General features: G+C 35.8%; 1 protein-coding gene across 4 annotated transcripts in view; it reads right to left on the bottom strand.

Annotated features, from left to right (window-relative positions):
- The window catches only part of BABAM2 (BRISC and BRCA1 A complex member 2), a 176,344-nt gene that overhangs the window by 98,685 nt on the left and 54,696 nt on the right, over positions 1-22,963 (bottom strand). For all 4 annotated transcript variants that reach the window (XM_064446039.1, XM_064446042.1, XM_064446041.1 and 1 more), the window contains exon 6: positions 17,724-17,798. In XM_064446039.1, coding sequence (XP_064302109.1) covers positions 17,724-17,798 — 75 coding nt within the window. The remainder of the gene's footprint in view (positions 1-17,723; positions 17,799-22,963) is intronic.

Genomic DNA, 22,963 nt, shown 5'->3' with positions numbered 1-22,963 from the left:
TGAGGGTACCCAGCTGTGTTATTGAGAAAACTAAGTTATCCTCGCTAATTATTTAAGAAAAAAACCCCACTCAACAAGAAAGATAACGAACTTCTGACACCACTACCTCTGATAAAGAAGGCATGAGTAAGCCTGACCTGCCTTGGGACCCACAGTGTTGTTCTGTCTGAAAGACAGCAATTCATTTAGTTCTAAGTCTACAATCAGAAGATAAAACAGGTCTTGGACAATGTAGAACTCTCCAGGCATATAGAGACTCTAAGGATACTGCAAAGAATACTGTAGGTATGATCAAGATACCCTCCAGTACTACTTCTGAAAGCCAAGATGCCTTATTCATTATGCTTTCCACTCAAACAGATTAAGTAAACAAACTTCATGTAGGGAAGATCTTCCTTTCATTGACGTAGTGGGGGCTTAGCAGGTTCCAGGACAGAACAGGAGGTTCAGAGCAGGTAAGGAAGAAGATGAAAGCCACTGTCTTCAGGAAAGCAAGAAATACTGTGGCACTAACCAGTCAGACCTCTGGTGCTAAGGACTGAGCTCTGGGTTGAGAAAACCTGGCTAATGCAGAAGTACTCATGACAGGTTTTACAACCCTGCCAGAGCTGCTAGTGAAGCTATCAGCCATCCAGACACTGGTAACAGGCAACACCGCACAGGGAATACCAAAGCTTATGTATTGCAGAGTTGGTATCATAATAAAACTTCATAAATAAGTGTCTTTCATAGAGCGCTGGATCATGCACAGGGTAGGTCAAGGAGGATGGAAAGAACTGAGGCCATTCCTAAATTCAGGTTTGGTTTGATCAACCTGACACCACAACAGCTTGAGTTGCCATTTACATCTAAAGGCCTGAATGCTTACTTGCCAGTGAAGGCAAGAAGAGAACGACACAAGTCTCACCAATGAAAGTCTACTTAATGTTAAGTGAATTTGATGCATGCCTTTGCTCACACGGACAGATTATAATTTCCACTGTCTTCTGCTTCATTCTGACATATTGAACTGACATTAAATAATTTTTTAAATAAAGCAGCCCAAAAGCATTTGCAAAGTACTTATCATGCAAAACACTTGTAACTCTAAATTCATACATACACACATTTTAAGCTGCTGGTAGCAATTTAAACTATACTTACAATGGATGAAAACAGTATTTAAGATATCCTATGTCTAAAGCAAAACCTAATGTTTAAAACAATTATTTCAAGCTTTTTCATTTTGCTTGAAATTAATAAAATTGCTCATTTCCTCTCTGCCTCTAACATCGTTGTATCAAAGAATATTACTTGAAGATTTAAAAACATCTACTGAATGACAGCTCCTTAAATTGTGTAAAGTTCAACCATGATAAACAAATACTCAAATGGACAAAAATTAGCATACGGAAAGCTTGTACTCACCTATTAATAAATATCATACTAAATTTAGGTTGACAGCCACAACTAAATTAGCAGATAAAGTAATTATTGTATTTAATACTCCATGGCTTAAAAATCACAACTATCAGAAACTATTTCTGTTCTGTCACTACAGGACCCTAGCAAAACCTCATAAACTAGTTCCCCAGTTCTAAAATGTGGAGATTAATACATCTTATCAGTGATGTTACAGGTCTTAAGTAAGTATTTCTAACCTTTAGATGCCAACTGTAAAGTTCTCCATCAATGCAGCAGAAAGGAAGCCTATTAATCCTAATTCCTTTAACTACACCAACTGCTTCATGAGCAAGAAGAAATTTCAAGTTGCAGAAGCGTTTCCAGTATCAGACAGCTATCACTGACAGCATAAAATTGTTTTAATACAAAAAGAATGAAAGAGTAATTCACCTGATGAGCCAAATTTCAGCCTGATGCTTGTATAGGAGTAATAAATCCCTGAAAACAGGATTCATAATATTGATGCAGAAATATTGAGACAAACTCAAAACTATTAATGGTGCAAAAGACACCACTTCAAATGCTTTTACCTGCCTGAACCAGTTTTGCTGCTTTGACACACCCACAATTCTTGTATATATTTATCCCTCTGAAACACAGAACAAGCATATAACACACAGAAGCCTTTTTATATAATGCCATGTAATTACCCTTCATATTTCAGATGGTTTGAAAATATCTGTTTATGCATATAGTTCTCTGATCATGTTCCTGTTGTCTTCATTGAGGGCAGGATACACCTCATGGTATAAAAAACTCAGTTTTCTCTTGACTGGCCCAAACTCCACCAACTGGGCCATTACCCAGCCTTTCCATAAAGGCATCTGAAATATTTGTTTTTAAAAAATCACATGCAGCTTGTTTCATAACAGTAGTCATAATACTTCTTGCCTTGATCACTTTCCAGGGTCATAAACCTCTTCTTTTATTCTAACACAAACACAAGGAAATTAATCTACTAGCTAGTTCTTTCCCACAACATGAAGCGTAATGAGTATTTCTTTGCAAAATAAGGAAGGAAACCCACCAACCATGATGGTCTTCACTCCAGACAAAACACTGATTTAAAGCTAAAAATCAACTACTTTTATGACAGTTGAGTATACCAGGGATTCCCTGTTTCCAAACGCAAGTGACTTGATTCTTATTACTGGATAACTGATTAACTGTAATATTATTTTCAGTATTTGTGTAAGAAAACCTGAGAAGGAAGATTCAGTGAAGCCATACGATCATTCCAAGAAGTTAGAGGCAATACACATTCCATGCTGTGTACTTCTCTATATATACATTGCTTTGTAGGTATTACTTTATTGATTGAAGTCTACATTTTAAATCTCATATTTGCAACACATCTAACTTTCTACAAAACACACTGTAGGAAAAATACAGCAGAAATAAGTAAACTTTACTCTCATTCCCCCAGTCTCTTACAGAAAATAATAAAAAAAAAAAATAAGCCAAGCACTCTTAGGAATCCTTTTACTGCTCTGAAATTACAAGCACGTATTAGGCACATGCATGCTTATTGAAAAGTTGTCTACCTGCCTTTTCAGCATGTAAATGCTTCCAAACCACTGGAATAGCTGTACAACCAATAATTTGTTATAGAAAGAAATTTAAGACTGCAATAAAGAAACATTATATCCATGTGAAATTTTATGTCACTAAGAGGTTTTACAATTCAACACCCCCCCCCCCCCCCGTACTTTATGTATGAAAAACAAGAGATCATGTGACTTGTCCTCTCAGCATCACATTGAATCTCTTTAAGATCCTCCGTGGAAATCAAAACAAAATATAAAATTTGTGCTTCTTGGTCCTTCATATTGAGATGTAATTTCATCACCATGTGATACAGAAAGAGAAGGTGCTGACACTCACTCTGCAACAGAGGCTTTGAAGACATTACGATGCTTTGGGTTTTTTAACAGAATCTCAGAAACATTCAAAGTCTTTATGGTTAATGACATGTGTTGCATACTTACGCGTAATATATCAATCTGTGCATCACCCATGGAAACAAAACATTTCTCACCATAAGTAATATCAACGACCAGGAATTTTTCATCATTCTCAAAAGAAATACAAAACATATTGAAGAGCAATAAATAAACATTTTGCTAACAGTTACGTTTGTACACCACCAGGATGGAACTGCTCTGAAAAACTCTTCATATGCAAATTCCTGGAAACACACTTTGCCAAGTTAATTTACTTTTTCTTCATTTTACAGGTAAGCTTCTGAACACCTGCAATTGGTAACAGTCTCTAGGTACGGGGGGGGGGGGGGGGGGGAACCCCAAACAAAAAATCAGCCCTAATACCCAGAGAAAGATTTACACACAGAGATAAAAAAATAAGTAGATGTATAAAAACTAACTTTTTATGTTTCTGCTTTATGTTTTCTGTTAGCAAATTTTGAATTTTAAATGAATTATTAATCTACAGCTAAAACATTTATCAGCAACAATATGTAGTTCAGACTACTTCTTCCCCTGCCAACAAAATTTTTTTCAGACACGGTATTCCTTCATGTACTATTTGGAGGGAAATACTTCTCTGTAATAAAAATTCCTTCTGTATTTTTTTTCACTCCCTTCCAACTCACACCAAACAAGAAAGCATAACACAAATCCTTTTATGGTTAAAAAGCTCCTGACCAAGGTTCTTAATGTTCTTGGACAAGCGATGCCCACATTACCACAACATTTGCTTGACTTAACACAGTTTGAAGATGAGGATGATGCCTTACATGCTCCAGGCTAAATAGATTTGTTTGGAAGACGTGTCCTGACAGATGTGCTTAAGAGAATAAGGTCATTGATTAATCAAGAAAGGAGTCCATTAAAATAATGGAATTAGTATATTTGCAGATGGTTACTTAACAGGACACTGTCAAGGTATTTTTGACAATTTTTCAATATTCCTTTCTCAGTCAGCATTGATAAATGGTTTGCTGTATAGTTGTCTAGCTTTCAGTGTGTTAGAAGCTAGTTTGCAATTAATCGCTGCTCAGGAAAGTAAATAGTCCCGAACTATTTGTTTACTTAAAAACGATAAACCAAGCATTTTCAAATGCTTTGGTCTTCATGCAATAGTATTGCAAGGATCTGAATGCACTCGTGCACAGGAGAAACAAGTAAATAGCTGGAGACAATACTGTGAAAGTTTCAAACTAGTGTTTTAAAAAGTTTACATGCAGTAAGCTTCCAAAATATTAATCTCAATAAGAATCTTTTTAATTGTATTTTTCAAAGAACCCAAAATTAGAACACAAAGATGAACAGATAAGACTCGTTTCCACTCTTTCTCTGTGATTGAAAAGGCACACTCTAATGTGTTTTGTATAGCTTGAAATATCTTAATTGATACTACCTTCCAAAATTGCCTTAATATGGTAATGCAGAGATTATTCATCCTTCTCTGCAGATTCAGCCTCTTGCTTTTTTGGTGAGACCCCAACATAGCTTTTGCATATTAAATGAGCTGTTAAGCTGTCTTCATATTGAAAACTTACTATTGATTCTCTTAGCTCACATAAAGGGAGAGATTTCTTTCACAGTAACAGCAATGAACAACTCATGGAGGAAGGAGAAAACCAACTGTACTCTGACCTACCACAAGTGTTCTTGCATTCATCACTTGACTAGAGATTTATTTTTAAACTGTATAATCCCTTAGATGGGCATTCTCAAATTGATTTAAACAACAGTGATAGAGGATTAGGTTGCAGGAAGGAGTTTACAAACAAATTCAACCAAGCATCTGAGTGCTAACCCAGTGTGAATATTCTACTTGGGCATTCATCCCACTTGAGCAAAAGTGTTCTAAAACTTTTTGGATTACGAGAAAATTTTCAGTGTCAGCAAGTTTTTCATTCTAATGTGCACACATTGTAATGATTTCCCTCACACACACACACACCCCCCTTTTACTTTGGTTTCAGATTCAGTGCATATGTGAGCACACCGTCAGATGCCTCCCCACCCTCTTCCCTCCTTTCCCCAACTTGTTTTTGGTCTCAAAGATAATTAAGTTCATAGAAGCTATATGAAGATCAGCAGTTATGTAAAGGAGACAGTCAACCAACTACCCCACCAAATATTGCGGCAGCTAAATTCAGCTTGCTAAGAACAGTAGCAACTGGGGGGCCAACCAGTGAAAACACTTCCCATCTTCTCACTTGATAAATTGCTGCATGGGAAAACCGTAATGGTATGGTGTAGACAAGGGATTAAACCTGTATGAAATGAAGCTTCACTACTTCTACTGCTCACAAATCTGGTTGTTTCACTTAAAATCTACATCCGTGTGTGCCAGAAAACTGCACGCATATCACCTTGCTCCATAAGAGTAGTCATACTAAACACTCACTCACCTTTTGTCTTGCTGAACTGCATGGAAATTTATTTTTTCTTTAAACATCCTATTTACACAGCTTACTAGTACAATTTTCCAAGTTTCCTGGGAATGCATCTCTCCAAACCTACTAGATGGCAATTTTTTCAATCTTATATAGATCTTCAATTTTTACTAGGCTTCCAATGATTCTCACTTCTTTTCTTAAATCACCTTTTTAGTGCTATTCCTTCTTTTTTATTTAGTATTGAAGCATTATACTAATATACTGTTTATTCATACACAGTCACCTTTTGATAACAGTGATACTATAATGTTATCTGCACCATTTTTCTAGGAGGGGTAAATTTATCCAGTTATATTCACAAAATTTATAAATAAAGCAGCCAAGGAAAATTAATTTTGCATACTGCAATTCTGCCTCACATGAGTCAGAGAGATAATATATGCCTCCAAGTTGTTTTAACAGGTATAGTCTTCTAAATCTGATACTATCATTGCCTGAAGGCCTGTAAACTGGGCTGCAGTTTCATCACACATCTTTTCAAGAAGGAACTGGCAACATGTGGTAAATAAAAAAATAATTTTTAAAAAGGCAATATTTTAGTTATTAAGTTGCTGCCATACAGTAAAACTGATGTTGCAAGAACACAAGCATAAAATGCCAGTGTTGTTTATTACAAATTCAGTTGCACAGCTTCTCATGAAACATTTGCTATTGCAACCAGATGAATCCCTCTGGTAGTTTTGTTCCAACATTTCTTTTGTTTTAAGATAACTCATAAAGCATGAAGTCCTAAAGTGTCATATTATTAGCACTACAGTCATTTATTTCTACCAAACGAGTTGCATAAATCCTGGTCATCAGTCTTTATTCCAAATACACTGCCTGCTCTAAGTAAGTCTGTTTTATTACCCAGTATCAGTCTATTAATTTCCATATCTTGAAGTAAAGTCTCAACAAGGGTTTCTGGTTTTAAATTTAAGAAAAAAACCAAACAAACCCCAAAACAAACTTGCAAAAGCAGCTTGTGTTGCCGTGTCAAAATTAATTTTTAATGCAAGATAAACAGCGCTTCTGTTCAGTAGTTCTTGTACAGTCAGGTTAATTACACAGAACAAGGCCTAGAAATTACTGCCATTTTAAGAGCATTTTACATACACTGTCAAAATACATGATGTGCATAAAACAAAATGGATACACAAAGAACTACTATTCTACCTAGAAAGTTAAGTGTTCCATTTGTAAAAAAAGATGAAACAAGGTGTTAAGAATATAAAATTAAAATTGTATCTTAGTGTAGATATTTCTCACCCAGAGAGGGCTATCAGGCAGTCAGCAAGCCAATTTCATGTACTTTACTCCTCGCTCTGTCATTTATTTGCTTTTCAATTTTTTATTTTTTTTTTTCCATCAGTGAAACAGTTACATTGCTTTTCTTTCATGCAGAACACAGCTGGGCTCTGTGAACTTTGGAAGGAAGGTATCACAGAAGTTCTAAGCCTTGTCAGAGATACACTCCATGTCGTTAAGCTCTGCAACATATTAACAAGAGCCTGATCCTGAGAAATATTATGTATTTGCAATGAGTTCATTGCCGCTGAAGTCAGTGGCATGCAGGGTGCATCTCATTCCTTTCAGAAATGGAAACCAAATGCTTTTTATTGCTTGGACCAATAGCTGGAACTCTGAACCTCAGTCTTTTTAATGCTAGGGGGAGTTCTGTTGTTGTTGTTGAACTATAGAGTTTGGTGAGGGGAAAAAAACAGCATACAATTTTCCAATGGAAAAGCTGACTTTTGTGAGTCACTATAACATCTTGTAAGATATTGTCCAAATGTTAAGAGGTGTCCATGATAACTAAAATCAACAGGTACTTAAGACACTCAAGAACAGTAAAGAATTTTAAGGAGGGACAACAAAAATCCGTAACAGTGGAAAAAGGGCCTATGAGAAAAATCTCCGACGACTCTGGTGTCATACAATTCTTCTGCTGACAGAAGTAGCTTGTTTTTCCTTCAAGAAAAATATGCCTAAATGTAGTGGACCTGAATGACTGCTCATTGTAATTGTGATCAATTGCAGAAGTTATAGAAAGAGAGGGGAGAGGAAGAAAACCATTCTGGTTAAAGCCTCAGAAAAGCTCTCTACTCATGGCTCAGGATTCCACTGTGATTTTGTATACACCTAGTTCCCCCATGCTTCAAGTCCTGTCTAAAAAACTGAGGGGTTTTTCCACATGTCACAACTACTGTGCATAATATATTAAATAAGAACTTGTGAGATGCTCAGTTACTATTTTCATGTAGCCTATGTAGATAAAAAGAGACAATACCTATATGTATGTCATAACGGTAACCTGCATTTATTCTGAGCTGTATTTCAAGTGCTAATGAAATAATTTAACAATCATAAGATGAAAATTAAGTAAGATTTATTACTTATAAAAAGTCATGAGTCTAGGTGAAATGAGATAAAATTAATTATTTTATCTAGGACACACTATAAATGCTAAACAATGAAAATAATAACAAAGAATAAACATGCTCGTTTCAAATTAACCAACACATTGTCCTTAGGGTTCTTGCAAATGAGTAGCTGGTTATTTACATACCACCCATCAGTCATCGGTTTTAGTCAAGACATCAGTCACATTTGTCTAACATTTTAGACCAGAAAATATGTTACAGTAAAACACAGAATATCTGTTATCTCCAAACATATAAACATGTTTAGATAAATTTAAAAAGGTACATATTTCAGCAGTTTATTACTGAAGCTAACTCCAATAAGGAAATCATTAAAATGACAAAGAATGGCAAGAGTTGGACGAGCATTACTAGATTAACTCTATTTCATTATTTACGTTCAGCAGAAGTACTTCCTCTCTATATTATGTGTGTATACTTAAATATTGTATGTGCACTCCAGACAGTTCATTATGTAACTGAAACCCAACATTTAATTCATGGACATCTTTTTGCCCAAATTCTGATGTACTGGTAACCTGTTAAGACCTAAGGAGTGCACCTAATTGCATCCAATGAAGCCAAATTAATGCTCCTCCCCACTGCCCCATCTCTCCCATGGACGTGCTGTTTGCAATGATTACAGGTCCCAGCACATAAAAGACATACAAGTTCTAGCGTGAACACTCAAATCATTAAAACAGAAATAGACAGTCAACAGGTCTAAGTTTTATTTATCTTTCTTTCACTGTCTCACTGAGATGCTGCCGGACAAGGCAGTCTTTCCTTTAGTTTTCTCCATCTAAAGTCTCCTTCTAAAAGAGAAACTACCGAAATACCTTATGTATATTTTCCTAAATAGAAGTTACTACAGAAATGCAAAGCTTGGTAGAAACACTGCACATTATTCATTAGCAATTAGTGGAGAAAGTACAATGCATTCTTTTGGTAACATAGAAGCAAAATGGCAGAACATCCTAGATGTTGGGGTTTTTCTTTTTTTTTTTTTTCCTTTCTTTACTTTATGTTTCATGATATTATGATGAATGACACTGTCAGTATCAATTAGACAAAAATAATATCATGGATCATCCAACCTCAGAATGTTTGCTGCTGAGAGTAACTGATTCAACAGTAAAGCTTTAAATTTTTTTTTATTTTTTTTTTTAATACTTTTGGCTTAAACCTTTAAACCTATGAAACCAAAAGTTATTTTTCAGACACATATTAAGAAAAAAACAATCCAAACCCCATTTTAGAGCAACAGCCAAAGGATTTTGTGTATTTAAAAGAAAAAATTACCAGTGCAAAACACAGAATCCAAAACAAGAATGATTAAGAATCATATGAAATCATCATACAGATGTACATTCATGTTAGTACTATTCTTTAAGACGACAGACATCATCTGAAAGTCTGAAAGCCAGAAAAAAAACAAACCACAAAACAAACCCCAAACACTAAACTAATCCAGTCACTGCAACAGTAAGGAACAGGTACATTTGTATATAAAATTGACTTTAAAACTCCAAAGTATGAGCTGCTGTAGAGCTTACGCCCTAATCTGAAGCCTAGGGAAGAAAACTAATAGTAGAAAGAGGCTGTGGGCTCAGCACTGAAAGATCCTTCTTAGCACTCTACTGTCATGCTTTATGTACTTCTATATTCGCAAAGCAGATTTGCTGGTTATTGCTATTGCTCATATTCTGTGCTCAACAACTTCTCAAATATTTTTCCTTTCATGAAGAAACGGCAATGGGGAACTAAAAAAAAAAGTTAAAAAATACATCCAAGATCCTCTTCCCAGTTTAAGACCACTGTACATTGGTTGTTCTGCATACTATGGGTAGACCGTGACAGATAAAACAAGCACCATCATTATGTAATAACCTGCAATTATTTTTATGGCTATTGAATTCCATTCTTCCTATGCAATACATAGAATGCAAATGTAAAGCAGTAGTACAAATTACAAGCCCTAACAAGGCAGTAAATCTGAACCAAGTCACGCAACATAACGTGTCTATAAACTTTCCCACCACATGCAAAAAAGGCTTTTAAATTTCAGAAGCTGTTCTTTTTAACTCGTTTTTATTCTTTTTAAAGAAAAATACTGAAAAAAACCCTATTTCTACTCATCTCAGGATAGCAAATTAGTAGTTCTATCAAATTAGAGAAAAATTCAAAGAAATTGAGATGAATATCATACGATTTAATTTACCAGTAGATGAGGCAGTCCTTTCCTTTACTATTGCATTATAAAAATAAAATGTTTAAATATAACTGTTATCAGAAATACAGTTGATTGGAGAATGTGATTCATATTAAGATCATAACCTATAAAAATCATCAGCTGTGCAGAATGAGCTGTTCCAGTTGACAGATCTTATTAACAAAATCTTCCAATAAATTACAGAAAAAGCTGATTTAAAAAATTGCTTTTGGCTTTCAACATATGGAGATTAAGGTGCTCCTGACACTAATATGTTTTACGTGGTTGTAGTGACTAGTTACTACAGACAAATCATGTTGTGGAAAAGTTGTACTAATAAAAGTGAGAATGAAGGGAACTGATCAGTTTACAAAATTCAAATATAACATGCTCTGATTATAAAGTATACTTCATAGGGCTTCGCTTTCCTTGGTTTGTGGACAGAAGATATTAGAATAAGATCATGAAAGGATGACTAATTAAGAAATACTTTCTTAAGTATTTCTGAAGCTTCACTGGATTATAGCAGTAACAGTTCACACTCAACTCTCCAGTGCCAGGATCTGTAGATTCTGTGGCAAAGCATAAGGCTGACCTATCCTGCAAAACTCTGTAAGGTTAATAATGAGACTGCAGCAGTAAGACTAGCTAAGAAGCACAATGCTTCTATACAGTGGAATAAGTAAGATCTTACACTTTTACCTACAGTGCCAACAGAAATATTCTGCTAAATGGAAAAAAAAAAAAGGCAAAACAAAACCCCCAAACCTTTACAGCTGACAGATCTTATGGTTTTTAAGCTATTAGGAAAAACTACAGACTTTACAATATTTTGTCACCAAAAAAGTCACTGTTTTCCTGACTCCACAACTTCCTAAACTGCCAGAAACTTTTCACAACATGAACACTTAAAAAATTTATTTATTTTTGGCCTCAGTGCTTATGCAAGGTCCCCTGCTTGGAGTTTGCATGCTTCTGGCAAGAGGCTGCTACTCTGACACTGGCCAGCATACTGAGGAAAAGGAACACTTCCTTGATGGTACTTCATTTAGTACTTTTTGATGAAAAAAGCGGACAGCAAAAGTAAACCACAGATTTTTGGGCACAGAAGAATGAAAAATTCTTAGAGACAAGTATCAATGACATCTCTTTTTAATAAATGTCTTCCACTCACACAGGTTAGATTTATTTTCATGGCCTCTAGATCGTACAATCTACTGCTGCAGCTACTACAAACTATTCTGTTTCCAGCATTGCCAGTACTGACTTGCACAGACTCACTTCTAATCTAAAATCTCAATGGCTCATTATAATTGCATGTTACAAAGTTTGCCTTTAAACTATTAACAGAAGAAGCGTAGACAATCTTTGACGATTTGATATTCTGTTTAAGTAATTTAATGCTGGTACAATAAGCACTCTAGCAAATATCATATTCATACCTACTTTTAAAATTTAAACGATTTGCTCTGTATGTATGTAAACATACATCTCAAGATAAGGAATACATTATGGAATACAATTCAGACAGTTAACTTTATGCCTCTGTCACAAAATCTAAGTAGGATAAGATTAATAGCAATCTATGTATTGGCTTAGAATATCCCTTTGGAAAGCATGGTCAAAATATGTAGTTCTCATAATTCACAATATTTTTTCAGGATTACCTACAAGTCTTATAAACTGCCAGTTTTCCTATTTGTAAAAGAGGTGAAATGACAGCTGGCACCATAGCCATGTCAAGCTTCGTGTGATGTACTGGTCTATTATTCTACCCAATACAGAGGACATATATACATTACGGCAACATAGTCAAATAGTATATACTGCATAATGCTCTATGCTCTTTTCAGAGACAGCTGCTCAGCACTGTGTAAAAAGCCTAGCGTAAAAAGTCAGGTCTGGACTCTAATTCCTTCCCGCCATTGACTTTCTGACTTATACACAGACACTAAGCATCACCAAACAAAAAGAAAATATTATACTTTTTCAGAACATTTAGCTCAAATTTTTGAGTTAAACAGCAGAAGTACTACTTTTTATACAAGTTTATTTGTGTTTTGGTATTTGCAATAATTTAACATAAACCTTAAATGCTGTCAAATAAATCAAGCTGCTAAAACACACTAGTAAAGAAACTAGACTGGAAAATCTCATTTGACCCTGCATATTATACTTAACTTTTGTTTGTTCTCTACTATTAGTTGATTACTCAAACGTACCCAAGTATTGCAGTCTTTTCGCAGTACTTGGAATTTGGTCTACGTCGTAAACAAAAGTTGCACTGAAGTCTAACAGACTTCCAAATGATGAAATCACAATAACGAAAAACACAAATACGTTCTTATCTTTCAGTTTGAACTTGAGGATAAACTTTTTCCATTGACAGTCTTACAAACAACTGTTTGGCCCCTGGCAATGTGTCTAGACAATGTCTGTTATTTGTTTCAGTTCTGAAAGATAATGTACTAAATACAATGGTCATCACAAAAAAGTTATTCAGAAAAAACAGGTTTAAAGATTTTTTTAAATCTTCTACAAAAATAAATTAGGTCTGCTTTGCATATTTCCTTTATACTGAATAGTAATAAATTATTGTAAGGCTGCTGGTCACAGCATCACAGGCTAAATTGGTACAGATATTAGCTATTCACCAGGGCACAACAAGCAGGTATATATGAATAGGAAATGAACACTTTAAAAATTACATACAAGAAGATGGTGGTAATCAGGGCACATCTTACTTAGCCAAAACCTAAAAAAAAAAATGGAAATAAAAGAAAAATACCTAAATGTCTTGTTTTCAACAGCATCACTGGCAACATACTCTGAAGTACACTCATACTGTGCAATCATACTAGAGTCACATAATCCAGCACAATTTGTAAATTACTGAGCTGAAGATATTTTATGTATTATCATTGTGATAATACACGTCCCTGTAGCTGACCAGAACTACAAAGAATGATACAAAATTTGGATGAGGTATTTTAGATGCTAAGTCTATTGCCTTCATTATTACTGTGGTATACATGGCACCTGTAAAGAAGCTCAAAAGTGAACTAAAGACTGGCTCTCAAAAGTACTATGTAGAGTGAATACTTCTATTTATAAAATACTGTGGTGAAAATTAAAAATGTTTCAACCAACAGAAAAGAATTTAAGCCAAAATGAATATGCTGATTAAAAACCCAACTGTAAAAGAAGGGTAAGGGAAAGTATAATAGTAAACAGATACATATGTAAGGATTTTCCTGAGCCAACGCCACATTCTTTTCAATAAGAGAACCTTAATGGAAGGCTTATCAGTAATGAACCTTGCAGTGGTTTGAGCCACCAGCTTGATTCTGCAGTTGTCTCTACAATTAAAATTTTTATTTATGTCAAATGGGTTTGCATAAGAAAACAATGTAAATGTGAATACGAAGGTTCACATTCAATTCAAATCCTTTGTATTAAAGTATAACTTTGTACAGGAAAAAATAATGAAAGGGTGTCTTTTCCTAAATGTGTTTTTTCAGTGTAAACCGACATTTCTTTTTGAACAGTTCCTTAGTTTGGACAATAATGAATGATACTTTTTCTCTCAAATGTGAAGGAATATGCCAAGAAAACTTTTGAGAAAAGATTTATCTGCTATTGTTTTTCTAAATAAACAATAATGGAAGAACTTTTACTAGAATTTAAAAATTCAAAGGTAGATATATGTACTCTGCACTGCTCTTTTAATCTTTCTTGTTCTTCTTCACATACTTAACTATTTTTCTTAAAACACACACACACTTGAACTGAATTTTTAATTTAGTGCAGTGAATAACTTTAAAATCATAGAACCATAGAATCATTAAGGTTGGAAAAGACCTCTAGGATCAAGTCCAACCGTCAACCCATCACTACCATGTCTCCTAAACCATGCCCTGAATAACCTGGTAAATCCACCTCTCCAGTCCATAACAACCCAACTTATGCTACGCCTTCAAATTTTTATTCTTTATAGGGAAAGGATAATGCTTTCATCATGATCAGTACAAAGTTGAGAGAGTAAGATCGTAGATTCAGGAATGTATTCTCAACAACTCCAAAGATTTTGTGACATTACAGACTGTCCTCACAGCTTACAACCTCAAACCTGAATATTGGCTTACTACACAAAGCTTTACAGTCACTCCTGTAGTGTGATTACCTACTGACATCAATAAAAATTTCAGAAGAGCATTACAAATCATTAGGATACTAGGAGTGATTGATGAGGCAAAAATACTGGTCTTTAAATATTTCACCAGATTGTAATACAAGTAGTATTAATTAAACATCAAAAAAGAAGATGGCAGAGCAAGTATAACACAGGTTTGAACTTTGCAAATCATTACAGAGAGGCTACTGTACACTATAAGGCCAGCTACAGACAAGAACATAATTCAAACACATTAAATTCTGCAGTTAAACATTAAGCTGTTAATACGCTAACAGCCTTCAATTACTGACTGCTCTTCCACCTTCCAGGGTAATATATTAACAATTATTTCCACTGCTTCAATAGATGCTCTATCATGTACCATAATCCAGCAGATAGCACAGAAGGCAATGAACTGGCATGGTAGAAAATAAACCCCTATTTTATTGCAACAAATCAAAGATTTATTTATGTTAAAAGTCTCATTTAAAAAAAAAAAAAAACAAGAAATAAGACCTGGACAGCTTAAAAAAATGTCTGAATTTTTAAAAGTCGCCTTATAAATTTGTAATAGAGCATAATTATTTCAACCACAACAAAGTAGCTCCAATTCTACCTGCCTTTATATTGTTGTCATATGAGATTACATTCATATTGCTCATAATGTCAGATTACAAGGAGGCAGCAGGGGTAAAAGACCCATGCCTGCTACAGAGCACACTCTGTCATCATCCGTGCTGGAGCTTGAGTCAAATCATTCTTCTGTCGTCAACAAACACTACTGGAATAAACGAATATTTATTGTCCTGTGGCTACTCATCCAGACTATTTGTCACCTTCCTACCACAGACAGTTAACCTGTCACTTTGTATAGCAGAAGCCTGCAGAAGAAAGCTAAGAATTTCACCATCAAGAAGTATCTGCTGTTGTAAAAATCCAGGCTATTACATACAAAAATGCATTCATTTTAAAACCCCAAAGCTAAGGCATTAAGATTTTAGCAATGTCAAAATAAAGGCAGAGTGGGAAACTTTGACCCTGCTACCTTCTGTGTGTGCCTCTTCACATCATACAACCTATATATGCACGCAAAGTAAATACATGTTCAGACTAATTATGATTCAGTACTCATGGTGAACAATGCTCCAGGAAGCAGCTGTGGAGCACTGATGATTTATCCACAGTATGCCAACCTCCTATAGAGAAGATGGAAGATGTTTAGTGAATATGATAGGGAATTACTGTAAGGAGGAGTATGCTGTCATGCATTAAAACATTAGTCTGTAGAAACAAAAGCAGAATCTCTGTCTATCACAGGGTTCCTACCTGATGACAGTTACTTACAGAAGTCATAAACCACCTTCCAACCTCGAAGTCCTGCAGTTTCCCCAGAGGCTGAACAGAGGTGTAAGACAGCCCTGTGACTAAAATCTATTGAACATACAGGGTATGTATTTGTCCTGAAAATCCTGAGCAATTTAAAACTTTTCCTGTAAAATAGACACTTGCAGTTCTGGCAGCAGCAGCAGACAACATAGTTCACGTTAGACATTCTCAGTCTCCTTTTTTCCACAGAGTCTTTCAGAAGCAAATCACAGCTTTACTGCAGGGCAGGTGAACTGTTGCTGCACCCTGCTTCTCAACACCATCCTTCCTGAAAATGGCTTGGGCAACCCCCTTACATCTGACTGGAAACATTCCCATCAAGTGAGAAGACAAGGCCCTGATGAAAGACAGCAGCTGGGAGACTGGCTGCTGGGATAGCTGGGATAGCTGGCTGCTATCATAAACACGGGAACAAACTGAAAATATCTAGATGCTTTTGAGAAAGTTAGGAGCGGGTCATTACTCAAACAGCAGTCTACAGAAGGTAAAGAGATCACACGACACCAATCTCAGATTACAACCAAAAATTTCAGTCAGATTGTAGTTGTGCCTGCCTTTATTTTCACAGTTCTTTGCTTGAGACATCTGATTTGGAGAAACACTGAAGATTCACACTTATAATTGTGTTTTAACAATAGTTGAAGACAGTTCTAACAATAAGATGAAGAGGATGTAATGGGACCTACACTGACATTTTCATTTCAACACATTAGTTGCTAAACATTAAGTAGCTGCAGTTCTTTCCAAATATTTAAAGTAAAAAGCTCAGTAAGAAAGCAGACATGCAGTTTAAATGAAAGATGGGTGTTGGTAACATCAGCTGACTCAAACCTTGTCTGTTGTAGAAGTTCTGGCACTTCATTCTGTCAGTAATGACAGACAGAGAGAACCCAATCTAACATTGACTGTATGATGGACTTCCACAATAACTGCCTAGAAAAGTAACTATGTTGTCCTGCTGTGAAAACCACTCATTTCAAATTATTTCATGTTGGTAGCTTATCAGAAGGTTTTTTGTTTTGTTTTGTTTTTATGTCTTAGCAAAGACATAAATACTTTTTTCCAGCTCACATCAATACTCTATAGTCCTACTTTCTAAAGTATCTTGTCAAATTATTGTTCATTGTAAATAATGAAGCAAAGTAATCATTGAAACCTTCAGTTTGTGTCATCAGTATTTGCTTTCATTCCCTGTTAAGAAATGGTATATTTTGGTTTTTCTGCTTCTACTATCAAGACTACTACTACAACTGGACTGTTCATTAAAAAACCCAACACTTACACAGCATGAAATTCCATAGACTCATATTAGAGTGTTTATCTGGAAATATTTAAATTTCTTCCCCAAGATAATACCTTGAATATGGTCAAGAGTTTGCTACTTACCATATTGTTTAAAAACCCAGAATATCTGCATTGCACGCCATCTTCTATAACAACCCAAATCCTGCAGGGTCCTTTAGAGTGATAGGTGTATATTTACTACCTGGTGAAATGACATGCAAAGCAACAGTATGCCTAACATCACCTTTCCAAAACACAATCCAATCAGGTTTAGAAATGGTGGACTTTCAAACTCTTGGAGAGGAGGAGGGCAGGAAAGTCAAAATAGTTACTAAGAACATTTCAATAACTCATACTATCTCACAAATACCGTCAATTAGACGTTCATTTTACCTTGAGAAGGTATGTAGGGATATTGCTGAAATCTACAGGCAACTTCAAGAGGAAGCGAGCTGAGAATTCACCAGTCTGTGGAAAAACATTAACACTAATGAGACCTGGTGTCTAAACAGAGCCACAAATTGAATGTTCTGAGGATGAAATATTAACCAGAAAAATGCATAAGAGCTCATACCGAACAGAATGGTTGAGATTTAAAACACCATTTCTCAGTGGAATTACTGAAGAGGAAAAAAATAATTTACATATTTCAAAGATGTTATATAAGAAAACACCTTAAAAGCCATAAACATCATTGCCAGTAAGCCAACAGCAAAAAGTAGTCAGAATACAACAACGTGCACGACAAAAATCAGACTATACTTTGTTAGGCCCTAAATATAGATGTATCTTGGCTGTACTCACTTCCGGACAAAGGTCTGGCGAGACCTGCAAATGGTCTGAAAGCAAAGCTAAAAACTTGACAGAATTGTAAGAGCATATAGATAAAATAGAGGCATCTTCACAAACACTGCAGGAATAACATAAGAGAATTTGCACTGAGTAAGGTGAGACCGTATCAAAAGTGTCCTCTGCATAAACAGAGAAGAACTAAAGTAGAGGGTTTTATATACTTTGTTTTCAGAATTAAGTGAATCTTAACACCTAGACAACCGTTTACTGAAAGTTTGCCAAGCGTCCCCTACACATTGCCTTTTTTTTTTTTTTCCACATGAAGGGTATACAAAGGAAATGGAAAGGATTTCCTTTCTGTTTCATACACTTCCTCAAAGCCAGACTTTGTGCACCTGGTTATGAAGCAATGAAGTTGGCTCTTTTTGAAAAACAAATGTTTGCCTGATTTCCTCCATATTAATTTTTTGTTATCCCTATTTTTAATTCAATAAAGTAGCCATACAGCAGGTATATTTGTAATGTTGAATTAGCAGTACAAAAAGCATTAAACATTAATTTTATCAGTTAAGTGCAAAAAAAATAATGATATCTTGAGACAAGGTAGCAAAACTTTTCTCAGTTCTAACACTTCCCTATCTTTGCATACATACACTACTTGGTTAGCTGATGACATACAATTTTTTGAAAACTGTACTTCATTTTAACAGGCAAAGGGACAAATCAAAGCTGTGTGAATATGCAGCATTCATTCTCCAACAGTAACACATATGCACTACTTCACTATTCCCTGGACATAGTTATCTGTACCTTTTTTTCATTTTACTATTTTAAATGTTTTGCATAGCCAGCCAAAGCGAGAAGAAAAATACTTTTAAAAAAGAAATGTACAATATACAAATTTTAACAAAGTGCACATCCATCTATGGTGAATGCGTGTATTATAATTCTCATTAAAAGGGTAAATGTAAATACCACACTAGATTTAAACACACTTAAATGTGCAAACACATTTACATGTCTTTATTGTGTATACAGCTGTATCTGTGGTAAGCAAAAGTCTACAACATGCCTGAAATAACGGAAGCATCCTTCCTGTAAAATGCAGCAGTGACCCATGGAAGAGATGCCGAAGATCTTGACAGCAAACAGGTTGCCGGACTACATCCAGATGGCTTCTGAATATCTCCAAGGATGGAGAACCCAGAATCATTCTGGGCAACCCGTGCCAGTGTTCAGTCGCCCTCAATATTCAAGGGCTTATAACCCCCACAGATGTAAAGCAGTGCCCAAAAGGCATCCCTTTGACTACATTTAGTAGATGTTATCACAAGAACTCCACACAGCTATGGAAACAGCTTGTCAAAGGCTATGACAATTCTTCAGGTGGAATGTGTTCAAAGTCTTTTAATACCTACACTGACACGGAAAGATTGCTATATGCCTTTGCAAAATAGTCAGTACATTGGCCTCCCCTCTCAATTAGCTGTGCTAATCCATAAATGGCTTTGAGTTCAGCATAAGAGAAAACATTACGGTTGTCACTGGCCGTACACCACTGGACCACAAGCCTCTATAGTAATGGACCACACCGATTGCTACGCATACGGATTCAGAAAGGAACTGGCTGAAAAAAAATTCTGACGGAAACGAGCTTGCAAATGCACACGCCTTTCTGAGAATATTCTGGAGGTCAAAGTCAATGGAAACTGGCTTTCCAAAATGAATGGTAAGATGCCAAGCACGGCAGCTGAGGAATACAAATAACTGCTTGCTAAGCACGTTTTCCTGTGTTACTGACATGAAATAAAATTGAAAAGGAAAAAAATTCTATAGAACTCTATTCGTTCAATTAATTTTATGCCTAAAGTAAACAAAAATTGCATCCCAAGCTACTATGCACACATAGGCAAAGATGCTGTATTAGGTAGATGTACAATAAGCAATGCTAATATCAGTGCCAGTTTGTTTCTCGGTCTATGTATTGGGCATGAACTGGAGATAAACCCATTCTACCTCCCAGTCACTAAACAAGAAAAAACAAGATCATGAATGCAACCAAAATCTTTCCAATGGTACCTTGCCAGTTATATAATTTGCCAAAAAGGTTTCCGTGATGTTAAATTGTAATCCACCCTACTGCCAGCTAGCTCAGAATTGCCCTTAAAATTTGCCCCTGGTAATCACACAATAGAGGCAAACAATTGCACATAGAAACACTACGCAACAAAAAGTGAGTATATATTACATTAAAGCCAGGCTCTGAAACTTTCCTGATGACACTACTCATGAGGACAAATTTCAACTTTCTGATGCTGTATTTCTGATGTACGCAGAAAAATCACTCACTTTTTGTGAATGCGTAACATGAAGACTGCTTTGGTGACAGTCAGGGCACTTGCTTTTTATTCAGAGTGAAATGGATATTACAGACAGTGCTTCTTGTCTGGACTTGACTTCCAAAAAGATGCCATGCAACATTTGCTTTATAATCCAGAAAATTATTTCTGGTAAAACACACAGTCTGATGAACTGGGATGGCCACTGAACAGATGAATGGCCTCTGATCAAAATGTCAGCTGCTCAAAGATGTGAAAGTAAATTAGGACTTGCAGTGTAGACCTTTTTTGCCATTCAGTCAAGATTACAGTGTATTACTTCCCAAAGTGTTCTGGAGGGGCAGGGAGCAGGCCCTGTCCATGGTGCTCGCCTACCCAACCCCAACCAGCTGGTCACAGGCATCAGGTCGAATCAAATCAGTTTCTGGCCACTGCACTGAGCAATTAAATAGTTAATGGGCATCTGTATCAGCTGATACTCTGCCAACATGAAGCTACTAAACTAGATACTCAAACAAAGGTACAGAAGCAAATTTCTGTTCCATTTTGGGACACAGCACTGAATTCAGGTCTCCTCTTCAAACATTTTAAACTCATACACTTAAGATGATTGCTGTCATAGCACTCTGCAAGGTTCATTCATAGATGCTTATTTCAGAAGTCTGCTCAGCTGCTATCAATTCCTGAGAGACAGCAACAACATGAATTTCAATGACTTCTAGGCAGAGGAGATAACATGCAGTTTACCTCTTGCTTTTCAGATAAACACTCATATTGTGCTGATCATCGAGACTAACATGACAGTTGTAAATACAGGAAGGAGAACTATACAAGTTAGCTTCATAGTTTTGAGTTTTAGGACACTCATCAACACGCCTTTGTTACATAGATACCAGGTTCACAGAATCTCCAAACGAGAGACTCAGGATTTTCTTCTTAAAGAATATAAATGTTGAAAACAAAGCACATGCTACAGAAACCTCAATAGCTCTGCAATGACTGAAATGATTTTGCCTCAAAAAATATTTAAGATCTATTTTACTGGAATATTTTTAACTAAGACAGCATTTCAAATGCAAAAAAAAGTTCTTTAATCAGTCACCAAAGACTGAGAGAAGATTCAAAAGCCTTGAGTAGATATGGCTTTCCTATTTAAAAAAAAAAGGAAAAAACCCCCTACTTTTCTACAGTCTTTGTAGAATTTTGGCAGCTGCCAAAAATGATGATAAAATCTAAGTAGAGTTCAGAAGCCTTCTGCATTTCAATAAACCAGTCTGATGATATTTACAGATGTGGCAAGTTGGTTGTGATATGAGCTATAGAGAATAACATTTAAGAACAAATTCATTTCCGTGAAATATTCTGATCTATAAACATAAAAAAAGAGATCTGAAATCCTCTGATAAAGAAAGTTTTACCTGATTTAAATTTAAAAAGCCTACATGACTTATCTAAAAATGAAAAACAGATGAATGTAAGTAGTGTGAGTTGTAAAGTAAACATCCTTGCATCACCTGTAACTTAAGGATGATTAAAGTGATATAAAGCTGAATTCTAGGCCCTGATAACAGGAGTGCTGAATTTTGACCGATTTTCAGACTGCATCTATTTCAGAAGATACTGCTTCTGAAGGCCAGCCTATCTTAAGAGTACGCTGTTGCTGAAAGCAAGAGGGGGACATGTTCAACATAAAGACAATTAGATATTTCCTGATATATCTTACTCCAAACTTCCCATGATAAATATATTGCCAGCAGAAAAAAACATTACTTTTGAAAAGCTTACTCCATGGCAGAGATTGGTGTAAAAGGAAAAAGAAATTCAAATCACACACTAACCAAAATGTCTACATTGCCAATAGACTCATTTTAGAAGGCTGAGATGGTATACAGAAGTGTTTCTACACAGCATGGTGCATTTCCTAGCCAAAGGATACACCTTCAGGAAACGCATAAGCCAGTTTAATGTCTGACTGTTGTATGAAGACATGGCTCTGCAAAGTAACTGCTCTAGCCCATCACACCTCCTCCTGTCCTTCTGCTGGACATTAGTTGGGTTTTTGTCACCTCTCCAGTTTAGGTTCCTGAAACAACTCAACTCAGCTTAGACAAGTGTCAGAGAGATATAAGCAGCTGCAGCTACCAATTAAATCAACTCAATTGTAATATGGAGCCACACCCTAATACATCCTACCCCTAAGCAGCCTGATTTGCCTGGGCAGGGTGTCATACCAACACTGTTATTCTGCCTCTTAAATCTTCAGAGCTAACTCAAACACTGCCAGGCTTTTCAACAGTTTTCAAAGTTTTCATCTATAAATCAGATGAACTAACATCAGCTTGAAAAACAGTCACTCACCTGGAAATCTGGTTCAACCAAGGTAGTGGAATGACAACAATGTACAAAACAGGGAGTACAGAAAGTGAACTGGAATCAAATAGAGGTTTTCTCCATTGGAAACATAATGCATGGAGATCTACAGAAACAACTTGAGTTTTCCAA

This window comes from Phalacrocorax carbo, chromosome 3 (assembly GCF_963921805.1).
Source record: "Phalacrocorax carbo chromosome 3, bPhaCar2.1, whole genome shotgun sequence".
Classification (NCBI taxonomy): Eukaryota; Metazoa; Chordata; class Aves; order Suliformes; family Phalacrocoracidae; genus Phalacrocorax; species Phalacrocorax carbo.
Note: the sequence above shows the minus strand (reverse complement) of the source record. Positions and strands in the feature narration are given on the sequence as shown.